The 24,385-nt window shown below is 25.2% G+C and overlaps 1 protein-coding gene across 1 annotated transcript in view; it reads right to left on the bottom strand.

Annotated features, from left to right (window-relative positions):
• Nucleotides 1-577: 577 nt before the first annotated feature.
• The window catches only part of LOC129607782 (amyloid-beta-like protein), a 49,326-nt gene continuing 25,518 nt past the window's right edge, over nucleotides 578-24,385 (bottom strand). Inside the window, exons 2-10 of the mRNA XM_055518957.1 lie at nucleotides 4,601-4,739; nucleotides 3,382-3,603; nucleotides 2,786-3,318; nucleotides 2,577-2,729; nucleotides 2,158-2,307; nucleotides 1,483-2,090; nucleotides 1,256-1,403; nucleotides 1,014-1,190; nucleotides 578-882 (exon numbers count right to left, since the gene is read on the bottom strand). Of these exons, the coding sequence (XP_055374932.1) occupies nucleotides 778-882; nucleotides 1,014-1,190; nucleotides 1,256-1,403; nucleotides 1,483-2,090; nucleotides 2,158-2,307; nucleotides 2,577-2,729; nucleotides 2,786-3,318; nucleotides 3,382-3,603; nucleotides 4,601-4,739 (2,235 nt within the window). The 3' untranslated portion in view covers nucleotides 578-777. The remainder of the gene's footprint in view (nucleotides 883-1,013; nucleotides 1,191-1,255; nucleotides 1,404-1,482; nucleotides 2,091-2,157; nucleotides 2,308-2,576; nucleotides 2,730-2,785; nucleotides 3,319-3,381; nucleotides 3,604-4,600; nucleotides 4,740-24,385) is intronic.

Raw genomic sequence — 24,385 nt, 5'->3', positions numbered from 1 at the left:
AAATAATTTATATTTTTTTTTATATATATAAATACATAAATATCAACGAATTAGGTGTATATGTATTGTGTGTACCTATATATTAGTTGAAGCGTATTAATATAAATTTTATTATTTTTTTTTTTTTGAATTTGTTATATTAAATAAATTGTTTTTTGTTTTTTTTTTTATTATTGTTTTAATATACTTAATTATCATAATTAATATATTGTATTTTAGTGCGTATAGCAAAAAATTATATTGAATAAAGAACAAAATGAAAATAAATAAATTAATAAAAATTAATATAGAAGAAAAAGGTTTTTAAAACGAAAACTTTAATTAAAAATAAATGGTAATAAAATGGAACTAATATTAATTTTTAAGCAATTATATAATTATTTTTATATATTTATATATATATATATATATGTTTTTAATGTCAGTTTCACAGGTAGATTTTAATACTTGTTATTATTTTTATTTTGCTTTTTTTTTTTTAATTATTCCTAAAGTTTTCAGGATAACAGGAATTGAAAATTCTGATTTTTGAATTTTTGTTTTTCTTTTATGTTATTTGTTTTTTTAATTTTAAATATTATATTACTTTATTTATTATTAATATTAAATTTTTTCATTTCATTTTTTTTTATACACAAATCTTCTTCATTTTAAAAAAATTAAATAATTATTGAGTGTTACGTTTTTTTTTTTTTAATTTATTAATTTTATTATTAATATTTTTATTTTTTATTATAATGTTTTTAATTTATTGTATTTAATATATTCATATATAGCTTATTCTTTCACTTCGAAATATTTATAAGTTGGATTTTCATAACCATTTATTTGCATATTCGCTACGTGTCGTTCCTCTGGTGTAACTGGCATATTGCATGCGGTCTAAAATAATAAAAATTTTTAGTATAATTGAAATAAATTCATAAATTTTAATAAATTTATTAGATAATAAAAAATTTTAAGCATTAAAAATATTATGAAAATATTTAAATTAGTTAAAAATTGGCGAGTACCTGGTCAACTTCAATAAAACCTTGTGAATGAGGGGAGCGAGCTGTTCTCCATTTTGCAACGGCAATACCAACAAATACTGCTGCCATAAGCGCTACACCTGCAAATGCTAAAGTAAAGTAGACATTTCTACCTTCTCGATTTGATGTATTAAAGATTTCATGACGCATCGCAAAGTTCTAAAAAGAAAAATTAGAATTGCTTTGATTATTCAAAATATATTTAAATATAAAATATTAATTACCGGTTCTCCATGACCAAAATCATGTGCTTGTGCATGTTGAACTTTTGGTTCAGCTACTTTATGGGCAATTGCTGCAACAGAATCTTCAAAATTACCTTGAATATCTTCATTAATTACTGTTGGTTGGACAGATTCAGTTGGTTTAGCACTAAAAATTTTAATTTAGTATTTTTTGATTGTGTTATTAAACAAATTATTATATATTAATTATGATAATGAAAACTTACCTTGTTGTAATTTCACTTGTTTGTGCTTCTTTAACATTAGCTTCAGTTTCAGCATTTTTACCAATAACAGCAGCTTCAACATCTTTCTCTCTTTGTTCTTTTTCCTTTTCTTTTTCTTGTTCTTCTTTAACTAAAGCATCTAATTTTTTTGCTTCCATTCGCAATTTTTCTTCACGTAATTTTTCTCTTTCAGCTGCTCTTTGTTCTTTACGTTGTTTTTCAGCTAAACGTTGTCTTTCTTTTTCGCTAACTTTACGTTCAATTTCAATACGATATTTATCTAAAATTTGTGCCTCAGCTTCTTCACTCATTCCTAACATAGATCCGGGAATATCATCTTTACTACGTAAAGCTTGAATATAATCATTCATTAATTGTGAAATTTTAGCTGAAAGATCAGGATAACGTTTTAACATAGTCATTGATTGGTTAACGGCACGATCAATATCAATTAAACGTTCTAGTGTTCTTGGACGTTCTGATGCTGCTGCATCTAAACCACCTGAACCGCCAGAATTCAAAAGATGACGATAATGAGCTAAAGCATGAGCTCGATCCTTATGTAAAGCTCTTAATAATTTTTGTAAACATTTTTCAACTCGATGTGCCTAAAACATTTTTAATAGAAATAATTATTTAGTTAAAAAATTTATTGAAATTCAGTATTTATTTTACATTTGGTGGTTGTTCTGTTAAAGCTTGTGTATAACAAGTCATTGCTTCACGTTTTCTTTGATTAATATGTGCCAAAACACGCTGTTGATGCATAGCAGCTAATTGGTGTTTTTCTGCATTGCCTTCTTCTTCGAGTGCCTGAACAGAAGTCTAAAATTAAAATTTTGTAACTTAAGCAATTGGAAAAATAGTTGAGGTTAAGGAAACGCTACAACCAAAAATTCAATATTAAATTGAATTGTCTACAGTTACTAGATAGCAAAAATATAAATCAAAGCCTGTAAATTAAGTATTATAATTGCAAATGTGTGCTATTAAAAATTCATAAAAGAGAATAAAAAATTTGAGAAAAAATTTAAATATGTAAAATAATTCCTTTTAACTTACCCGAGACGGATATTTTTTACTTATGTAATTACCTGGAATCGAGCAGTCATTCTTTGTTTAAATGTTGCAGCAGCTTTGGGATCAGCCAATCTCATATCCTGATATTTTTCTTCCAAATCGGACCAATCCTTCATAACCTTGGTGACTTTTTCACGGTGTGTTTCTTCAATGCGCTGTTGTGCCTCCTTAATTAAAAACTTTTTCTTTTTAATTTTAAACATTCCAAACTAATCTAACTTACTTTGCGACTTACTTTGTAGCTCTGATGTTCCAATCTTGGATCGAAGTGTGTAAAATATGGGTCAACAGTTGGTTGACTTGTTGAAGTTGACTGTGCTTGTGCTTGGGCCACTGGAGCAATATTATTATTATTGCCTGAATTATTTGAATTTTGTGTATTACCGGAACCATTATTATCATTTGTTTTTGTTTGAGAATTAGTAACAATAATTGAACTAGATGTCGTTGTACTTGTTGTTCCACTTAATGGTCCCGCACCCTTTTGTGTACTTATTGTATCCCAACTATCATTTTGTTCATCACCAGTATTTTCACTTTCAAAATCTTCACTTGAATCATAATCACCATCTTCTTCCTCTTCGGCTTCTTCATCATCATTATTGGATGCTTCATCAGCTAACATACTATCTTCATTATCCATAGCATCTTCATCGTCATCATCTTGTGAATCATCAGATGCATCTTCATCAACTGATGGAATCACTTCTTCAGGAACAATGACTGGTAAATCAGTTTTCTTAACACGGACGGTTTCTATAATATTATAAAGAATAGATTAAAATGCGACTTATCATAAATATATAGTTATTAAAATACCTTTAAAATGTTTTGGACAGCAAACAAATTCAACACCAGAGAACAAAGAAATACCACATGGTAAAAGCATTGCAAAACTTCTCATTTGCATTCCACGTTCTTGACATGCAGCAGCTCCAGTTTGATTCCATCTTACGAATGGCCAGCATCGTGACGCATTATGAATATGATCGAAAAGACATCCTTCTGGTACTAAAAGTGCGTCCGATTGGAAAGGTCCTTCTGCAAATTAAATTAAATAGGATAATTTTAATTAATAAATTTCTTATACATATATGGAAATATGAAGTTTTTGTCTATAACCAAACATAGTTGACGCCTGATATATAGTGCCTGAATTATGAATTATAGTAAAAAGGGTGTTGTTAGCACTCACCAACTAAATTAAAAAGAGAAAGAGAATGCACTCTTGTGTGTTGGAGAAGCGTAAAACAATCGCGTTACTCAGATATCTGAGAGGCGGCTGTACCGAATATCAGAGTCTATTTTGTAAATTGACGAATTGATATCATATTTTTCCACAACCCTTTATTATAAGATTAGATTTACCGAATTATAAGAATCACAATACAGAAAAAATATATAATATAAATATAAAAACTAATAAAGCATCAAGTAATTATAAAGCATATAACTAATGAATTGATAAGTTTTGAACTTGAAAGTCACACTATAATTTTCAATTTATTCTCAAATATTTCCATTAACATTAACAAAATTTGTTCAAAAGTATAGCATTTTACACAATCATATATACAAGAGCAGGTCTATGAAAAATTTCAATTAATTATTTAACATAGGCTTGTCTAAAGAAAATGCAAAAACAAATTCAATGTTTTGAAAATGATTCAAGTTCATGCACCTATTTATGTACGCATGAATCTTAAATTTATGTTCGTATGAAGCTCACATAGATGTACACCTATGTATATATTATATACATACATAAGAAATATTAAATGAGAATTCAGGAAAATTATAAATAGCAAAATTTGAAATATGAATTTTTCTGGTATTCGGCTTGATATAGCTACTATCGATTTTATACTTGTACTTACGATAAATGCAAAATCGATACTCATAATACACACATAACCCTTGTATTTGCGTGATTCACAAAAAAAAAATCTAAATGAACATAACATTTAGTCCAATATTGTCCATTTCATTGTTATTTGCTTTCTTTTTTTGAATTAAACTAATTAAATAGAAATCTTACCCAGACATCTAAATGGTTTAATCCAACGATGTGCACCTTTACATTTGGCTGCATTTACAGCACCTTGTCTACACCATCCACCAATTTTTTGATAATGGGATGATTCAACAATATTTGTGATGTCACGATTTGGATAAACCTATAAAGATAATAAAAGAATGGAATTTAATTAATTTAAAATGAAAATTATACAAGAGATGATAAAATATTTGCGAGCATATAAAAATAAAATAAAAATCAAAATGATAAAGGTGAATATTTTTAAAAGCGTTAGTGTTACAATCGTGTCCTTTTTACATTTATGTATAGGTGTAGGTAGGTAGGTACCTATCTACATAATAAATTTATTATTTTGATTCTTATTTAACCAGTAATGTAGACAATAGAAAATTTTTCAGATAAAAAAAAATTTATGTTGGAAAATTTTATAATTATTTTTCTCTTTGGTTTTAATAATAGTCTTTTCAATTTTATTACAACGGTATTAGAGGTTAATATCCTTCTTGATGAAATATTTTTTCATTGTATAATTTCAAAAATTGATATTATAAAGTTGGGTCAAACCAATGGTTTGTATTGTAGCACTTTTCCCTTCAACAAGTGAAAATTCTGCTTTTGAATACAATCTATGTGTACCTACCACACTATTAAAATTATTTTCATTCATATACAAAACTATTTCTAGGATTGCATATATTTAGGATGACGCATATGTGCAGTCTTTGAAATAAAGCGAAAATTAATATAAAAAGGGGTTAACATAATGCTCGATTTTAAGGTTTAATTGTGTGAGTTAAGAAAAATAAATATATTTTTTAATTTCATGGAATTTACCGTTAGCTTTTTGCGTTTATAAAAATTTTAAAAAACTTGCGGTTTCGGAAATATAAGGTGTCAAAAATTCAAATTTTACGAATTTCAAGAGGCGATAACTTGAGAGGGGGTGGAGATGGAAAAAAATTTTCTTCTAACGAAATGAACTATTTGTTAATGTCTAAAAGCTCCTAAAATTTCAAGCTTCTACAGGCTGGGGTTTGGAAGAAAAACGACATCAAAAATTTGGAAAAAAAGGACTTTAGATAACGGTAAATTTGAACGGCCATTTTGTTTTTCTAAAGTTTAACTATAGTATACTGCGGTAGGGAAAGCAAGCCGCTGCCTTTCTGCGTTTGCAAAATTTCAAAAATCCTTATGGTTTCATTGCAACAAGTAGTTGAAAAACGTCATTTTTAGGGTTTTGGGGGGGTATAACTTCTAGAGGGGGGGAGATAGGTAAAAATTTTGTTCTACAGAAATAAGGTTCTAGTAAAGATCTATGTACGTACAAAATTTCAGCTTTCTATCTTCAAGGGTGTAGAAGTTTTGTAAACAGACACACGGACGGACGGACGGACGGACGGACGGACGGACGGACGGACGGACGGACAGACGGACGGACGGACGGACGGACGGACGGACGGACGGACGGACGGACAGAGTGAAACTAATAAGCACTTTTTTTCAAAAAATTTTTTGAAAAGTGCTAAAAATTAGACAAATAAAAATGAATAATGATAGTGTTAAGGAGGCAGATAGTTTAGGAGCAGAAAGAAAATGGAAGTAAATTTTTTGGATGTTATACTCGTATTGAAAGACTTGAAATTATTGAATTATTCAAAACATCAATAATCAAAATTAGTAGTCCAGTTGAACATTCTGAGATTATTTCTAAAGTAAAATGGATAATGCAACCAATGGGAAATTCGATGCAATTTAAATTATGTTCACGGCCACTACAACATAATTTAAAATTAGTAATTAATATAAGGCTGTATTCTTTCACCTCTACCTTTCAATGTCTACTCAGAGAATATATTCAACGAAGAAACAAGTGACGTGGAAGAGGATATCAAAGTTAACGGTATCAACATTATTAACATCAGATACGTAGATGGTTCCACATTAATAGCAGGCAGAATCGAAGATTTTGTTTAACAAACTTTTTTAAACAAATGTAACCACCACAGCAAACAGTTTGGTTTTCATATTAACATTGATAATACTAAATATATGGTTGTAAACAGAAAAAACATCTTGAACAATACGAGCCTTTCTATAGACAATAAAACATTAGAAAGAGTAACTAAGTTTAAATACCTCGGATGTTGGCTTAATGAAAATTGAAACACTTTAGGTGAGATAAGGTGTAGAATTGAAATTGCCAGAGCGATGTACTTTAAATATAAAAAAGTTCTTACCAATCATGATCTCAATATAGCACTTAAAGTTAGATTTACCAATATTCTCAGTCGAAGTTATACCGTGAGAGATAGATGTTCGAGATGGCTATTCCGAGAATGGGGTCACTCTTGTGAAAACCCTATGAGCACTATCGTCTAATCTTTTCCTTTTGACATTATTATCGGTAAGATATCATCCATGTGATAATTTTTTTCTTAAACTATCTTCTACATTTTTAAATATTTGAAATTAGTGACAAATTACACTTTATTTCTCTACAATCAGCTCCAATAGATACATTTAAGTGCATGTGTTTATGCATTTGAGTTTTTCTAAATATTAAGAGTTATTCTAAAGCATGCTAAAAAAAAATAATATAGGGTGAAAGAAAGAAATTCGAAAAAACAAGACAAAAGACAAAAAAAAAAATCATAGAAAATAAGAAAATTTAAATGCAAACTTAGGGCGTTTAAACAACCCTTAAAACGATTTATACTTATATATAACACATATACATACATATGTACATATGCCATGTTTACAAAATTTTATTTAAATGCTAAAATAAATTAAGGTAGCAGGTAACATTTAAATAGTTTTAATTTTTTTTATTGTTTTGTTTTTATGATTAGATAGAGCACGTTTTGCTGTTGGTGTAAACAGGATAAGTGAAGAAACACTGTCATAGATTTTTTTAATTTCAAGGAAAATTAAATTTCACTAAAACTCTAGATTGACTGGACCGTTGGTTATCGTGACCTGCTGAAGCTTGTATGAATTTTGTATAAAACTGTCATTCTCTCAATTATTAGTGAAGGTTTTTTCTCTCTCTCTTTCTCTCTCGGTGTGAGAACGAGAAAATTAAGATGAGAATGTTGCGGTGCTTTTCGGTATAATCTTTTTGCATGTGTATGTGACTGAACAGTTATCGTTTTTGCTGTTCCCCTGTTGTTCTAGATTTATAATAAAAACCGGTTCGCAATTGCCGTTCACCGATTCAGTTTTGTACAATTTCAGAGAAATATTCTTTCTCATTTTTTTTCAGAGAAATCTTTTAGGCTCATTTTCATATCAATTCTCTTGTACAGCATAGCATTTATATTAGTATGGTAAGTTGTATATACATGCCTACATACATAGGTATAACAAAGAGTATAACCCTATTGTTAAATATAATTTTTGAAAGAATGAATGTTAAATTTTTTATTTGAATATTTTTTCTAGTTTTGGGTATATTCTAAATATTTAAATTTTTGCTTTTTTTTTTTTTAAAGAAAACCACAAGCAAAAGATCAAATTTATTGTTATATGAACATACTTGTAACATATTATTCTATTTGTCCCTTAATTTACAATTTTATATTTTATTTTTATTGTGTGTTGGAATATTTTTCTCTTAAAAAAATTTTCTATATGTCTGAATGTGTATTGCGTTACAAGTACATTATATGAATTAAATTTATTTTCTTTGGTCTCCCCATATTAAAATATATATGTACATATATGATGCCTACATATCTATATCTTTAAATTTTTGTAAAATACTAAAAATAGTTGTGTATATCATGAAATAAATAAAAAAAAAAAAATTAAGAAAAGGATTCAAAAATTGAGTAAATAAGGAAAGAAAAAAGTCAAAATTTTTTTATTTTTTCCATGTGGTTGGAGGAAAAAAACAAGGAATAGGAAATAGGAAAAAAAATGTGTGGTAGGGGGAAATATAATGTAAAGTAGGCACTAATTATATATGCGGGAATATAAGTATTTTTATGTAGATCATATCATATATACTAAAACAGACAAATAGTCTATATGAAATATTCGCCGCAAGGATATTCATATATAGTCCTTTTTTCTATGCTTTTCCTATTTTCCTCTTTTCTCTATTAATTTTGTTTATATTTGGTTTATTTTCGGGTAGAATTTAATTTTTTCTTTTCATATGGATGAAATACACGATATCAAAAGAATTAAAAGAGTGAAAATAATGGCAATAAGTAGATAAATTTTTACTTTAGATTTTTTTTTTTCTGGATGTGGGTGTTTAGTTAATTTATTTTCGTTTGATATTTTTTCTTTGGTTGTTATGTTTGGCTCTATTATATACAAATAAATTTGCATTAAATATGCACAAAATTTGAGTTTTAGTTTAGTAAAAATATAGGAGTACAGAAGCCAGAAATATATTAATTTGTTTTTGTTGTAGTTTCCAGAATTTGGTAAATTTTTCGTGTATATTATAAAATATGAGAAATTGCTTGGATAATTCTATATAAGGTGAACACCAAGTTTTAAAAATAAATTAGCAAAAAACTTGTGTATATATGAACATAATTTGTACTCGTATAACAGTTTTTTTTATATCAACTATCAGTAGCTTAGACTTATCACTTACACAATTTCTATGTTCCCATCGTTGGAATTTTTACGTGTGAGTTCTTGTTATATAAACTAAAGCAATCTATACCATGTTTTGTTATATACTACATTCTGTTATATTAACATTCATTCTATTCGAAATTTTGAATGTATTTTACAAGGCTTGATTATTATTTTTCAGTATTTTCACCTTTTTTTACCTTTCGCAAAAAAAAAAAAAACAAATTAAGATAAGCGATTTTAAGTATAATTTTAAGTTTTACATTATGTAAATTATCAAGGTATATAGAAGCACAAAAATTTATTTTTTTTTTTGAATGAATAAAATTTGCATATTTTTTTTGAGTTTAAGTGAACGTCTGACTTTCTCTTTTTTCTATTTTGAATATAAGTGTTATAATGTCGGTATAATGAACTTTTGGAAGGACACCATTTCATTAATAAGAAAAACGAACACTAAGTTGTTTAATTTTTAAAAATGATAATTTTCTTAATTTTAAATGATAATATTATACAAATTATAACAATAATGTCTAATTTACTTGTTATATTTGACTTACGTATTTAATTAATTTTTTTAATTTAATTTTCGATTATGTATAGAATATTTTGAGTTGACGTTGAATAAATTATTCATGTGTTTGTATTGTTGAGGAAACATCATAGAGATTTTCAATAAGAGTTCAAATTTAAGCATTATGGTTAGTATTAATTTATGTAGCTGCTTATTTTTAACTAAATTTTTTGAAAGTAGAATTATATTTACATACATACACGTATCAAGCCCAGTTATTAACGGTCGCATTGCATACAATAATTTTATACATCGAGTTTTCGCCACAAGCGAACTTCTTCATAGTATAGAGAAGCTGAAAAATATGCTATTTTTAGAGAGATGACGATTTTTCGTTTCGATTTGTCTGTGTGGGCATGCGGTTATTTTAAGTTCGATTGAATCGATGTTGATGAAATTTTATATATAACATAATTTTAGGCTATCTAGCTTGATCAATTTTTCGGATATGTCAGACCTGTTTTCTGGCCGATTTTACACTTTTGCGCATATATATAAAAATAATCAACAGAATTTCTTGGAATTTAATATTTAAACTAAGGGCCGTTAAAGCAATAATTTTGTAAATTTTTTTGGTAATATCAGGGCTCGGAAACTGAATTATATCTACGAAACTAATTTAATACTAAAATTTAATATTAGGATTCTGTTTGCTACCGAAATTAACGGGCAAATTTTTCATGGAACTAGAGAGTATAAATTTTTATTTTTCTAAAAATACGTTAACTAGAAAAGCTTACTAATATCCTTAAAATTGGAAAAAAGTGTTTAAAGAGCATTTCCATAATCATATTGTAATATTTTTATTGAACTAGATAATAAAGAATTCGATTGATTATTTGCTAACCACATTCGATTTTTTACTATGCATATTAATTATTTTAAATATTATTTTTTTTCATGTTCTCAGATATTCGAGAATATTTTATAATTATTAATTTTATAATGAGATATGCCAATCACATAAAATATCATATATATATATATATGTACTTATGTATGTACATTAAGATTTTAAAATAAATTTTTAACCTGTAATATAACAAATCATTTAAGATGTCTTTCTAATTATACGTTCATTTAAATACGTTGTTTGTATATCAAATGCGTTATCATATAAATTATTTTAAATTCCTTAAGGATCTGTCAACTATATATATATATAAAGCTTGCTTAAAATGTCTTACTTTAAATTTTAAAATAGAATACTTTATAATTTTACTCATAATTCAATAACAGAAATAAATTATTATTTCTGTCCTTAAAATCTTTACAATTTTCTCATTTCAATTTCAAAATTATTATAAAGAAAATAAGTACCTTAACATATACATACATAATATATAATTTAAAGGCAAAATACAGAAATATATAACATTAAAAATAGTTATATTAAAGAGTATAACCTTATAGTTAGAGCATTATATTAAATTATAATGTATACTACTTACAATATAATTGTTGCAAAATCTCTTTGAGCTTGTACAGATATAGGTATTAATTATCTGTACATTATATATACATATATATAGGTACATTTATATAAGACAGATTTGATATTGAGGCCCTGACTTTTAAAACACATATATTCCTTCCCATAATATTATAACTCATTTATATATAATATGTGTATAACACTCTTGGTTGCGTATAAGATAATCTATTATACGTAAGTACATATAAACTATGATAATTGTATGCATATTATTTTAATATATAAGTATTAAATATTATTCAAAAGCATATTGTATAAATGAATAAAATTATATTTTTTTTTTTTTGCGATATAAAAAAAAATTTAGAGTATTTTATTTTTGTTTTTCTTTTAATTTACTTTTTTCCATAAGAAGAATTTCAAATATAGGAAAATAAACGGGAAAAAATAGAGTTGATCATATCGACTCTGTGATATCCGTACGAACTATTTATCCTATGGGTGGACCAATATGTCATAGCTTGGATAAAACATGATTTTAATTACTGTGTTTTTGTTTTACAAGAAATTCCGGTTCGGGGCTCGGAAAATGAAGAAGAAAAGTCATGGAATGGTAAATTTATTGAACATATGGAAATTATCTATAACAGCCTTAATAATAAATATTTACTAGCACGAAATTCCGATATTATAGCTTTAATAATTTCGAATAAATAGCCAAATACGTTATGAAGTTTTAGGACATTTACTTGAACCACTGCGACGATCACATTCAATTTAAATACGGTTGCGGCATTTACTATTATAAATCAGTTGTGGAAATTTGATGAGCTTAGTTCAGTTAATTTTTGGATTATCGCTTAGACGGCCGCACAGAAGTATACGGGGATAAAAAAACAGACATGCTTAAATCGACACAAATACGCTTGCGTCTATATCTGAGACCATAATTTCTTAGCACTGCAAACGGGTAAGGCAAATTTATAATACCCTTTAGAACATAGGCTATAGTGCGGGTATAAAAAACAGAGAAATTCAACTTAAAGAATAATAAAAAGTTAGAAAACATAAAATAATAATTATTAGAAAAATAAATTATAAAAACAAAAAGATAATATTCCAGGATGTGCAAAAAAAAACAAGTGGAAAAGACAATGAGAAAGAGAAAAAAATAGAAAAGATTCATTAACGGTTAGAAATTACGACGTTATTAACTACTTTTTGCCCTACAGGTTTTTTCATATTTTTTTGCTCGGCATTTTTTGTTTTTTGTTCTTCTTTACACAACCACAAACGGATTTGAAATAAAATAAAAGTAAAAAGTCAGATTTCACAAAAATCTCTGCTAATTCTATTTTATGACCATATTTTTTCTGAATACTTATATGTTAAGATAGGGACCATTGTTACATATTAAATTAAAATTTATAAAATTTTCTTTTCATTGCAATAACACATCTTACTGCTATTGAAATTTTAATATTCTGGTCAAAAATTCATAATAAATTTCAATTGCATTAATGTGTTGTTAGTCATTCTTTTCTAAGAATCAAAAGAATTTGAAGAAGGTGGGTAATAATATACATACCATTGATTAGACGATGAAAAATTAACATTAATTTTAATTCCGGAGTGAGTACCAGATATAAAAGGTTTCTGAGATATTAGGTATGATAAGAAAGCTTTCAAAATTAAGGTATTGTTTTTGAATCAGCAACACTTCTACCTAAATAAAACTTTGATAAAATGAAAATTACACTGAAGACATATGCGACAACAGGATCCGAACTACATAAATCTTTTCAACTTAAACAACAATGGGATGCGAGCTATAGTTGGATCTTTTCAACATATAAAACTGAACTACGATCCGAATTAGGTGAGTCTAGCTGCCACAATCCATCTAATATAAGGTAAGTGCTTAGAAAATTTGTTGTTGTAGTGTTCCTATTCTTAAGTTATAAGTATGAGTATTAGGCAATTACAAGTTTTCTGAAATTTTCTTAAAATCCCTGCGTATCGGAAACCAGAAAATACATCATTGTCTTGGTAGTTTGTCAGAAATATAATACATTTCGAATAATTTGAATAATTAACAATATTATTTAATGTTAAATTTAAAAAAAATTTATTCACGTATTCGAAAAATTCAATGTTTTATACTGAATATAATAAAAATGGAAAATATTTATTGCATCCACATACATACATACATAATCGATTTAGAATAATATACTTTTTATCAAAAAATATTAGAATACATAATAAATATTTTTATCCCATATACCGTTATGTAAGTTATATGAAAATGTTATACAGATTGCGTATAATAGTTCCACTTTTTATTTGAAAAATTCCTTTTTTTTTTTTTTGTATATTTCTTCTTTTTTTTTATTTGCCTTGTGAATTTTAGCAATGAAAATAATAGCTTTAATTAAGGAAAAGATAAAAAAAAAATTTTTTTTTTTTTTTGCTCATTTTATTTTAACCTTTTCCACCTGGCGAAGATATCTTGTATTTTATGTTGAAGTAGATTTATATAGAGAATTGATTAAAATAAAAATTTATTCTCTATGCTTATTTCCTTTTGACAGAAAATCCTTTTTCGCATTTGTTATTAAAAGATATTTATGCAATGATTGCTGCAATTAAAAAAAAATGAAGTTTTCCTTTGCTATCTTTGCCATTTTTGAATCAATGTGAAATTAATTTTAAGTAATAAGTCACAGTCATATAATAAATATGTTAATGTATAACATAAGTATTATGTGCATAATTTTATAATTGCATGTATAACAGTATAACAGTTGTATATCAACCTTGTTTTGTGTATTTATAATATTGTAACCTTCAAAATTTAATTTTCTAATCAATTCTTTAATAATTTTTTTTTTTTATAAATAATTTATGTATAATTTAACAATCTGTAATCTTTTTAGAGCCTTTAGATCTTTTAAGCTCTGCCTTTATAATATTTATTCTTTATATTTGGAATGATTTTTATTAGAAAATTTTTCTTTTGTAATATTTAAGGATTTGTAACCTTTAAAAATATTTTGAAGTTTAACCTTAAGAATTTATTTAATAATATGTGTGATTCGCAAATTATATTCCATACATTGTGAATGTGTTTATGTTATACGCATTTCTATTTAGTTAAATTCCTATTTAATATTATATTATATGTGTTTCAATTTAATTTTGAATGCATATGTTCAAATTATGATTACTGTGACTGTAATATAAAAAAAATTTTTAAATTTCTCGATTTTAGTTCTGGTATCTTTGTCAAATTTACAAGTTGTAATTCAAAATGGTGAAATATTTGAAATCAAATTCACCAATTTATTACACACAATTATATAGCTAGCGGTCTCAAATAATTTTTCCATATTATTTATACAGAAATTTTGACAAAATCGCTATTCAATCGCTATTCAACTCTTTTAAAACAGTTTTAAATGCTTAGAAGCGAGGAAGAGAGCGTGAAAAATCTCAACGATATTTAAGTGTAAACACAATACTCTGTTGATTCCGTTAACACCACAACATTTTTGTAAAAAATTACATAAACCAGAGAATGCCAAACACCAACTTTTTTCCTAACTACCGTTAATATGTTTTATTTAACGCATAAAATAACTAAAAGAAGTCAGAATGCCGCTTAAAAATATGCAGGATAAGGTATAATTTTATAATAATTTTTTTTTTTTAATTTTTATAATAATAAAATTAATTTTCATAGTTCATTTTTAATGAAATTGAAGAATAATTATTTTAAAATTATCATGTACATTTCAAGGACATCTCATTTAATGAAATTTTCCGTTTTTTTTTTCAAGAATTTAAAAATTTTTTAATACGTACTTGTATTACATACTCACATTATAATTGTATATATATATATGTGTTATACATGTATCTCATTTAAGAAATAAAAATTTAAAGGATATGATTATATTATTAATTATTTTGTTGCTATTCCTTACATTTTTCCTTCTTCATATTAATATATATTTTAATTTTCATTATAAAAAAAATATTTATTTTTTCTTAAGCAATTTCCTTTCTTCTTCTTCTTCTACATTTTCTTCTTAATTATTATGATGTTTTCTATGATCTACTTACTCTCATAAATCTCTTCTCTGAATTCAACGAGGAAAAAAATATCATTTTTAAAAAAACAAACAAACATTTTGCTCATATTTCATTCATTCATGCGTAGTGACTATTACATATAACTATAATATATAAATATATAATAAATTGCGACAATATATAAATAATTATATATTGTCTATATTTACATGTGGATGCTATATTTTTTTTTCCCGTTTTCAATTCCGGAATTATAATAAAATGCTTGTCCGATATTTTGTTTCTGCTTGTTCTCAATATAATAATATATTTTCATTAAAATATACGAGTATATAATATATAAGTGTATATAGATATAAATTTGACTTGAAATTGAATAAAAAAAAATCATATTCCCATAATTACGTCCTTATAAAATAATAAAATACCGAAAATGATTTTAAATAATAAAAAGGAAAAAAATTGCATACATTACGGCGAATCGTATTTATTGATGTACATGCAATAATATTACAAATTTTAAAATAATTTCCTATTTTTCTATATTAACTATGATAAAATAGAAATGTAATTTAATATATATATATATATATATATATATATTTACTTATATATATGCAGAAAAATACTCGAGGATATTAAGAACAATATGAGAAAATTCTCAAGCGTAAAAAAATAAGTAGGAAAAAAAAAATTGTAGTAGTTTTTCTTTTCTTGTGTGTTACTCATCTTAAAATATCTTAATGAGAGCAAAAAAAAAATAATGACATTTACATATACATATATTAAAAATATAATATAATAAAAAAAAAATAAAACAACGAACAGCGTCAAGGTCCTTTTAGCCCCTCTTGTACACAATTTCATATTGTTTTTTTTTTTTTTTATATACATTAAGAAGCTTGTGTTTCATCTGTTTTCTTGAATTTTTTCTCTGTTTTCTGTGCTTGTTAATTTTCGTTTTTTTTTTTAAGAAGATTAAAATCTACTATAACGAAAAACCCCCTCAAGAACTTAGAAGAAAAAAACAGAAATAGGAAATGAATTTTTTTTTTATATTCTTATGTAATAGAACAATAATTTTATATTTTTTTACGTAATAATAACATAGAAATAATTTGAATATTAAATGTAATGTTACTTTGTAAAATATGAAATTTATAAGAAGAAAGAATTGTACATACAAATATACATGTACATTAATAATTTAAAATTTCATTTAATTATGAAATTTTTAATAATTAAAAGAATATTGAAGAATTAGAAGAATGCTATGATTTCCGAACAAGGTTCTTTCATATTAAAATTAAATCGAATTGTAGCATATTTGAAGATTTTGTATAGATTTTGTATATATTGAACATGCTTTATGCTAAAATTTAAATTAGAGCTGAGTTATCGGAAATCCCTAACAACTTTAGAAATTATTATAAATTTTTTATGAGATTTTGATGATTATTAAGAAATTCTTAAAAGAACAATGTTAAATCAAAAATTTCAATTATCAGGTTTACATTTTAGACGAAAATTCATATTTTATAGTGTATTGTCCATAATTTTTTAATAAAAATAATGAAAATTTATATTGCAAGTCTCTTCATTTAAAATAAAATTCTAATAAATTTCTCTATTATTATTTCTCTATTCTTATTTGTTATATAGATTATAGAACAATCATAAATTTTTTTTTGTTAAAACTTTCAAATGAATTCATAGGCTTTAAAATGGTATATTACATTCCATTATATATATATATATTATATGTATATATATATATATTTGATGCTCCTAGATATCATCAAAATGGTTTTTTTTTTTACTCCGAAATCCATTTGGGATTACAATCCAAATATTATATAAAAAAAAATACTTTTCAAATCAAAATAATTCATATGAGAGTAAAATTCTTATTATCCTTTTCTAAAGTATTATTTATTATATAACATAAAATATATATATATATATACATATATGTATACATAAAAAAATTTTTTTTAGTCTTTTTATAGTTTTAGTTTTTTTATTTTGTAAAGAGTGTAAAAGTAATTGAATCTTGAATTTCGGATATTTATTTTTATAATTTTCTATAAGATTTTGATTTTTTTTTTTTGTTTCTTGAATGAAAATTGATTTTTTTTTTGTTTTTTTTTTTCTTTCATTTCCTTTCTATATAAGGAGAAAACTATACAATATACAAAAACAAACTATAAATGTGAATATGCAACGTTACTAATAAAAAATAAAAAGAAAATATTATTGTAGATATTTTTCATTTCTTATATCAGAGCAGAGAGGAGGAAAGGAAGAAAAAAGAACTCAAGGGAATTACTACTTTTTTTTTTTCAATATTATTTTTTCTTCTTAATTTTTTTAATGGTATATATATATATATATATATATAAGATGCATTCATATATGATTATATTGTGATGCATAATGTTTGTGAACCGATATCTTATTGTATTTTATACAGCACTGGATTTATACCGTATATAGTAAGCGTTTGTAATGAGCACTAGAAAACAGGGGCGCCATTTAAAAACTTAAAAATAAATAAATTTTAAAAAATAAACCAAATTTTTTTTTTTATAAAGTGCTTTTCAAAATTTTTTTTTTCCTTTCTATTTACAGTGAAATTAACTTGTTAACGTGTGATCCTGTATCTATTCATATACAAACATTACAAAACACATTGCAGAAATTTTAATGCTGGGCTTTAATTTTCCATGACTATTCTTGTATTCAGCAAGATAATCTTGTATCAGCATGATAAAGTAATACAAGAATGTGATTTATTATGTGAAATGTGCAATTATTTTTACATATGTTGATCAGCGCTTTGAAAGCGCCCGGTGGAGCAGAGAACACTTATTGGAAATCGCGTAGGGCGCTGAACAAATACGAATCGGCCCTGATAATATATATGCAATGCTATACAAACAAAAAAATTTGAGCATGTACATAAGGAGGAATAAATGAATGAAAAATGCATTAAGGGGGAGAGAGAGAGAGAGAGAGAGAGAGAGGGTAATAGGTATGAACTAAGTATTGATATTCTTTTCTACTCTATATAAATTTTCTCTATGCACTATTTCTCAATGTACACGAAATACAATTTATGAATACAAAAATTAAAAAACAAAAACCAAAAACCTTAACTAACCCTTTTCATATTAAGTATATAAAAAGATTTATAGGAAAAAAAAATATAGTTTTGAAAATAACTTGTGGTTACTTAAATAAAATTATAGTTAGAATTTTTATGTTTTTTTTTTCTTTTTTTATTCTTTTCGGTTTTTGGTTGTTTTAATGTTAAACTATATAAAAATTATTGTTGTTAGTGTTGTGGTTGTTATTTTAATTCTTGTGTTCACATTAGATTCGTGTAATTTATGGTAATAATTTTGTAATTTATGAAACTCATTTGGAATGCAAGTTGCTGCAATTTTTTGCATTTTTTTTTTGTTTTTTTTTTTTTATTTTGGTTTATAGCTACTTTAACTTTTATAAAAAGTTATTATAAATTTTTACCTTTTTTTTCACTCTTTCGCGTTTATTCGTTTTACTAATTTATTTTTTTTTTGGTATTTTTGTTGCATTCTTGCATTCATAGTTTCGCCTTTTACTACCACTTTTTGCATATTTTTCAAATAAATTTTTTATTTTTTTTTTACACTATTTTTTTCTTGTTTTTTTTCTTATGCATTAGCTATTCAGTTAACATAGTATATAGCGGTATTTTTTGATTATTTTCTTCTCTTTTGCTATTTTTTTCTTCTTATATAATTTTATTTTAAATAAAAAATAGAAGTAAGGTTAGAATAATTCTTTAAAACTTTGTTATACGTAAAAATTTTTTTTAATTTTTTTTTTTGGGTAAAAGGCCGAATGCCTGTTAAATTTGAACAGTGTAAAAATAAAACAAAATTTAAAGAAGGGCGCCAGTAAAAATTTGAAGGTATTGGGAATTTAACACATATATATATGTGTATGTATGTGTTTGCTCAATACAATGTTTGGGAAAATGGAATTTTCCTGTAACATAAGAGAAATAGAGTACAGAGTGAATTTGTTAATTATATTTGGTTATGGTTGATTGAAAATAAGAAGTTAGTATCGAAAATATTTAGGGCGTGATCGTTTATCTCGCTATTTTATATTTCACCAAGTGAAAATGAGATGAATGACTACTACTATATAACTTAAGAATTTTCCTGTATTCTGTATATCTCGTTTTCTTTAAAATGTATACAAAATTAAATCATTATTTATTCCATTTGCTATTGAAGGTGAGAAGGTTCACTTGATAATTTGAGATAAAAACGAAAAAAATTCAATAGAAATCAGAAAAATGAAGTATAGTCATTAGAAAAAAAGAGAATTTTTGATTTGAAGAAGAATAAAAAGTGAGATGAAAAGGTGAAGATACACGATGAGGTTTAGAGAGTTCGGTTGCAATTGTTCGGGTAAATTTGATTAGTTATAGGCTGTTTTTTTCACTATGTCAATTGATTTGTTCTGTTGTTATGGACAATGGAATTTTTTTGAATTATTTAATGCTATAAGAATTCATTAAAGATTTCATATTTTTTATTGAATTTTTTTTTGGACAAAAATAATTTTAAAATAAAGCACCCTGCTAGTACCCTGAAAATATTAACTATACACATTCCTGCACGATAATATAATTTTTATGTTTTATCATAAAAAAAAAAAACAAGAAAAATTCAAAATAAAACAAAAAAAAACTTTTCTTTTTTAATTTTGGTTTTAAAAATTTTTTTTTTTTAATGTTTAATTAGGATGAGCTAGATATTTATTTTTGCGTTTCTTCTTGATTCTATATCTAAAATAATTTCATAAAATTTTAATTATATTTATGATATTAAAGAACGAAAAATATTTCTTTACACACACATCTACATATTATATCTACTTATCTGAATATTTTATTAGAAATCGTCGAGACGTGAAGTTTTTGGTCAATGACCTGCTAATAAAATAAACTTATATCTCTTATAATATTCTATAAAATTTAAGAAATTTTTTTGGGGAGCAAAAGTGAAAAAAATTCCATTGAAAATTAAATTGAAATTAAAATTTAAATTGAGTTTTATAACGAAATAATATTGAAATTATAAAAAAAAACAAAGAAAAAATTTTGAATATTCAATATTCAAAATTAGTTTAATTTTACTTTTAATAATTAATTTTAATAATTAATTAATAAAATAATTTTATTTTAATATTTGTATTTCTTAAATTAATATTAAAAAATTCATTTTTTGGATGCTGCAGGGGAAGATGGTGTAATTGTGCGTACTTAAGGGGAACTGTCAATACTTGCTTTCATGGGAAACATTTTCGACCTATTAAGACTGATTATGGTAGTTTAACATTTAATCTAGCATTTTTTAATTATTAAATGTGAATAATTTTAACCAAAACGAAAATTTAAGCGCTTTACAAAACCTTACTTTTTCGCATAATTACGCACACCTGTGGGTAATTGTGCGTAAAATTACCCACACCTATGGATAATTGTGCGCAAAATTAAAAGTTAAAAATGTTTTTAATTTTAATAGGAAATCTTTAATAATTCACGTTCAGAACTTAAGATAGTATAATAGATTACAAAATTGCATTTAATAAATTTGGCAGTAATAAGAGTAATTATGAGCAGTGCATAATTACCCTAGCACACGTTCAAAAATTGTACCCTACATACACAACTAAAATTATAGACTGAAGGTGCGTTCGGAAATCTTTTCTGTAGACTGTCATCTATGTACATATGTCATTTTCGACCGACTGATTACATTAAGAAGTTTCCGAATTTGCAGATTGCGTAAAAATAAAAAACTTAGTTGCAATTTTCACATAGATACTGTTTAACGGTGCAGTTAAGAAAATTAAGTTCTGATGTAGGATGTTCAGAGCAGCGGCGCATAAATGTTTTCATTTATCAGTTGATAAAATCAAATTTAAATAAAGGCAAAAATCTCAAAAATGCTGCTGCTTACTAGTTAATTATAAGGGTATAATTGTTCCCATTTTTACTTTCACTTTAAATTTTAAATTAATTATAAAATTTTTTATAAATTTATTATTAGTTCTTTATAATAATAATTGTAATTTTGAAAATTTGTGAATCTTATCTACTTACTATACATAATTCAGAAAATACTTGTTATATACTAAAACAATAATTTTCAATGATAATTGTTATTAAAACAAAAAAATTTTAATAAAGTTTTTATCAAGCCCCCCATACTCGTATTATTATGCATAATAATTTGTAATTTTTAAAGGTTAATATGTCAAGGATAATTACTTGCATACAAGGCACAAAATATTTAATATTTTTCTTTTTTTTTTGATAAGATAATATTATAACAATGACAAGATAGTTTTTAAATATTTAATTATATATGAATTTAAAATAATGTATATACCATTGCAATTACACATAGCCTTCTTTTTATACAATTTATTGTAGAAAAATTATGAATTTTTTTTTATCTTTATGTAATTAAGAGAAACAGATATTTTATAATGATGATTGCAATGTGGGTATATAATGAATTTCAAGTATATATATATGCTTTTACATATATGTATTTGTGTGTATAATTTATAGTTTTAATTCTAGTTTCACATTTATGTAGTTCACTTTGATTTTTTACCATTCATAATAAAATTGTAAGTTTAATTTTCCTTTTTATATACACTAATATTCCGTTTACATAATTTAAATAATAAAAGGAAGTATGTAGGCACAGTTTTTTTTTTATATTTTGTCCTTAAAAAATTATGTTAGTTTTGTTGTATTATTATTTTTTTTAATCTGAAATTTATCAAGTAATTTTTTATTGTATTTTTTAAAGAAGAAGGTTGCTTTTTTTTGTTCAATTTTTTTTTTCACTCAATGCCTTCATTTTTTTCGGAAATCATGACAGTAAAACTTCGGGAATAATTCAAAATTTTTTAAATATTTTAAGTTGTAAAAAATTATTACTCCGCAGAAAACTTTTCCATCTTATACTCCCTTTAATACTGTCCTAATAAGTTCTCCTTTACTCTTTGCCACTTTTTGATTTCTTCCTCAATTAAACACTTTATTGTCAGTCTATTAATAACAGCTCTTTCTTAAGACAAAAGTGAATTAGAAATTTTTCGTTTAAATATTATTTATAGTTTTAACTGGGAATAGCTTAATTAATTAAAAATCTTGCTTGCTTTTTTACTTTATCTTACCTTACTTGTTATACCCGTACGAATGTATGTACGAAGAGTGTTATAATTATATTTTACCGTTTGGAACAGTAAGAAATAATGGTCTGAGATATAGACTAAAGTGTATGTTTTTCATTAGCGTCGAATTCTGAGTCAATTTAATAATATTTATCCGTCTGATTTGATTTGACTAATTTGACGATTAGTCAAACACTAATTGGGCTATTCTAGCTCAGCTTTGAAATTTTCGCAAATAATTTATAATAGTAAGTGTCGGAACAGTATTTAAATTGCATTTAATCGGGACAGTGATTCGTTTAGCTGTCCTATACTATTGAGGCGGTTATGTGCGATAATTTCTTGATTCTTTGCGGTATCTTAGAAAATATTGAAATTATAGTAACTATTGAAATTTTGCATAAATTTAAAGGGTAATACGGCAACACTTAAAATCATAGTCTGCCCCATATTCAGCTCTATAGCATATTTGTTTTCTGTTTATGTGCACATGACTACATAATTCTGTATATCATACACTCATACATAAATTCTTAGTAATTAAGGAATTGTTAAAAAAAATTTTTGTTTTTCTCATAAAAAAAAAACTTATATTAAGTTTATGTAAAATATTTAATATATTGTCATTGGTATACAGGAAGTTTAATATGTTTTTTATATAAAAAAAAATATTCCTTTAAAATTTTTTAGTCATGGATGTTCAGAATTTTTAATGAGATTTTTTTATAAGAATATATTCAACATAAAAATTTTTTTTTTGTTATCCTTATTTAAAAATCATATCATGGACAAAAGAAATTAATTATTCAAAAATAGAAAATTTATTTGAGGATTTTAACGTCATTAGGTTTTTAATTTTTTTTTTTGCTTTGTTTTACTTTATCTATATAGAAAAGTATCGACCCAATTCATTCTTCTTCCATAATTCAAAATAATTCCTGTATATTTTGTTCTATGTTTTTTTTTTTGCTCTAAAAATTTTTTATATTTTGCTAATAAATTTATTTATAATTGTAGATCTAAAAATTTTGTAAAAGATACGCATGTTCAAATTTTTTAACAAGGAATAAAGTAAGTACCAGTTCATCCTATCAGTTGAAATATTAAATATTTGTATAATAAGAAGTCTCCTGAGGTTTTCAAATATAAAATATGTGTATAAAGTTATGTACGAGTAAGTGTTGGAATCGGCGTATTTTGTAAAGTAACAGGAAAGAGTATATACTTGTTATATTCAAAAGCCGGTATAGGATCTTTTATGATTCTCATCTCCACCTATATTAGCACTATATGTTACTAAGCAGCCACCTCAAGCCACGAGATTTCAGTCGGGGTCCATCAGCATTTCAGTCATAGGCGAGCTGCAATATCGCATTCACACAATAAGTGTTACTACGTTTCGTCCTCTTCTAGGCAGAGACGGCAGACGTCGTCTTTTGCCTTAAGCAATTTGTTTTGAAGTTATTTAAATTTTTCTAAATTAATGGGCTCTGTATGGCGGGATACAAGTAAATCTTCTTTAAAACTGTGAAACATTAATAATTTACAAGAGAGGAGAATATGTGCATTGTTAGACAATCATGTGTTCATAAGCATTTCTTGGATATTGGTCAAGAAAGTATGTTCTCATTTGGCGTAGGTATGACGAGAATGTTTTAGAAAATGAACTCAGAATAGAAGGTAAAATAGATGTGTTAGTTCGTGGTGCATTGTTAAATAACTGTTATACAATAAAATAAATGCTCATTTTTATTATTCTCAAACTTTATGCTAGGTTATCACTCTCTGTATTTTCTCACTAAAGTTATGTAAAAAATTTCCATAT

Source organism: Condylostylus longicornis, unplaced genomic scaffold, assembly GCF_029603195.1.
Source record: "Condylostylus longicornis isolate FDR11 unplaced genomic scaffold, ASM2960319v2 ptg000028l, whole genome shotgun sequence".
In the NCBI taxonomy this organism is placed as follows: domain Eukaryota; kingdom Metazoa; phylum Arthropoda; class Insecta; order Diptera; family Dolichopodidae; genus Condylostylus; species Condylostylus longicornis.
Note: the sequence above shows the minus strand (reverse complement) of the source record. Positions and strands in the feature narration are given on the sequence as shown.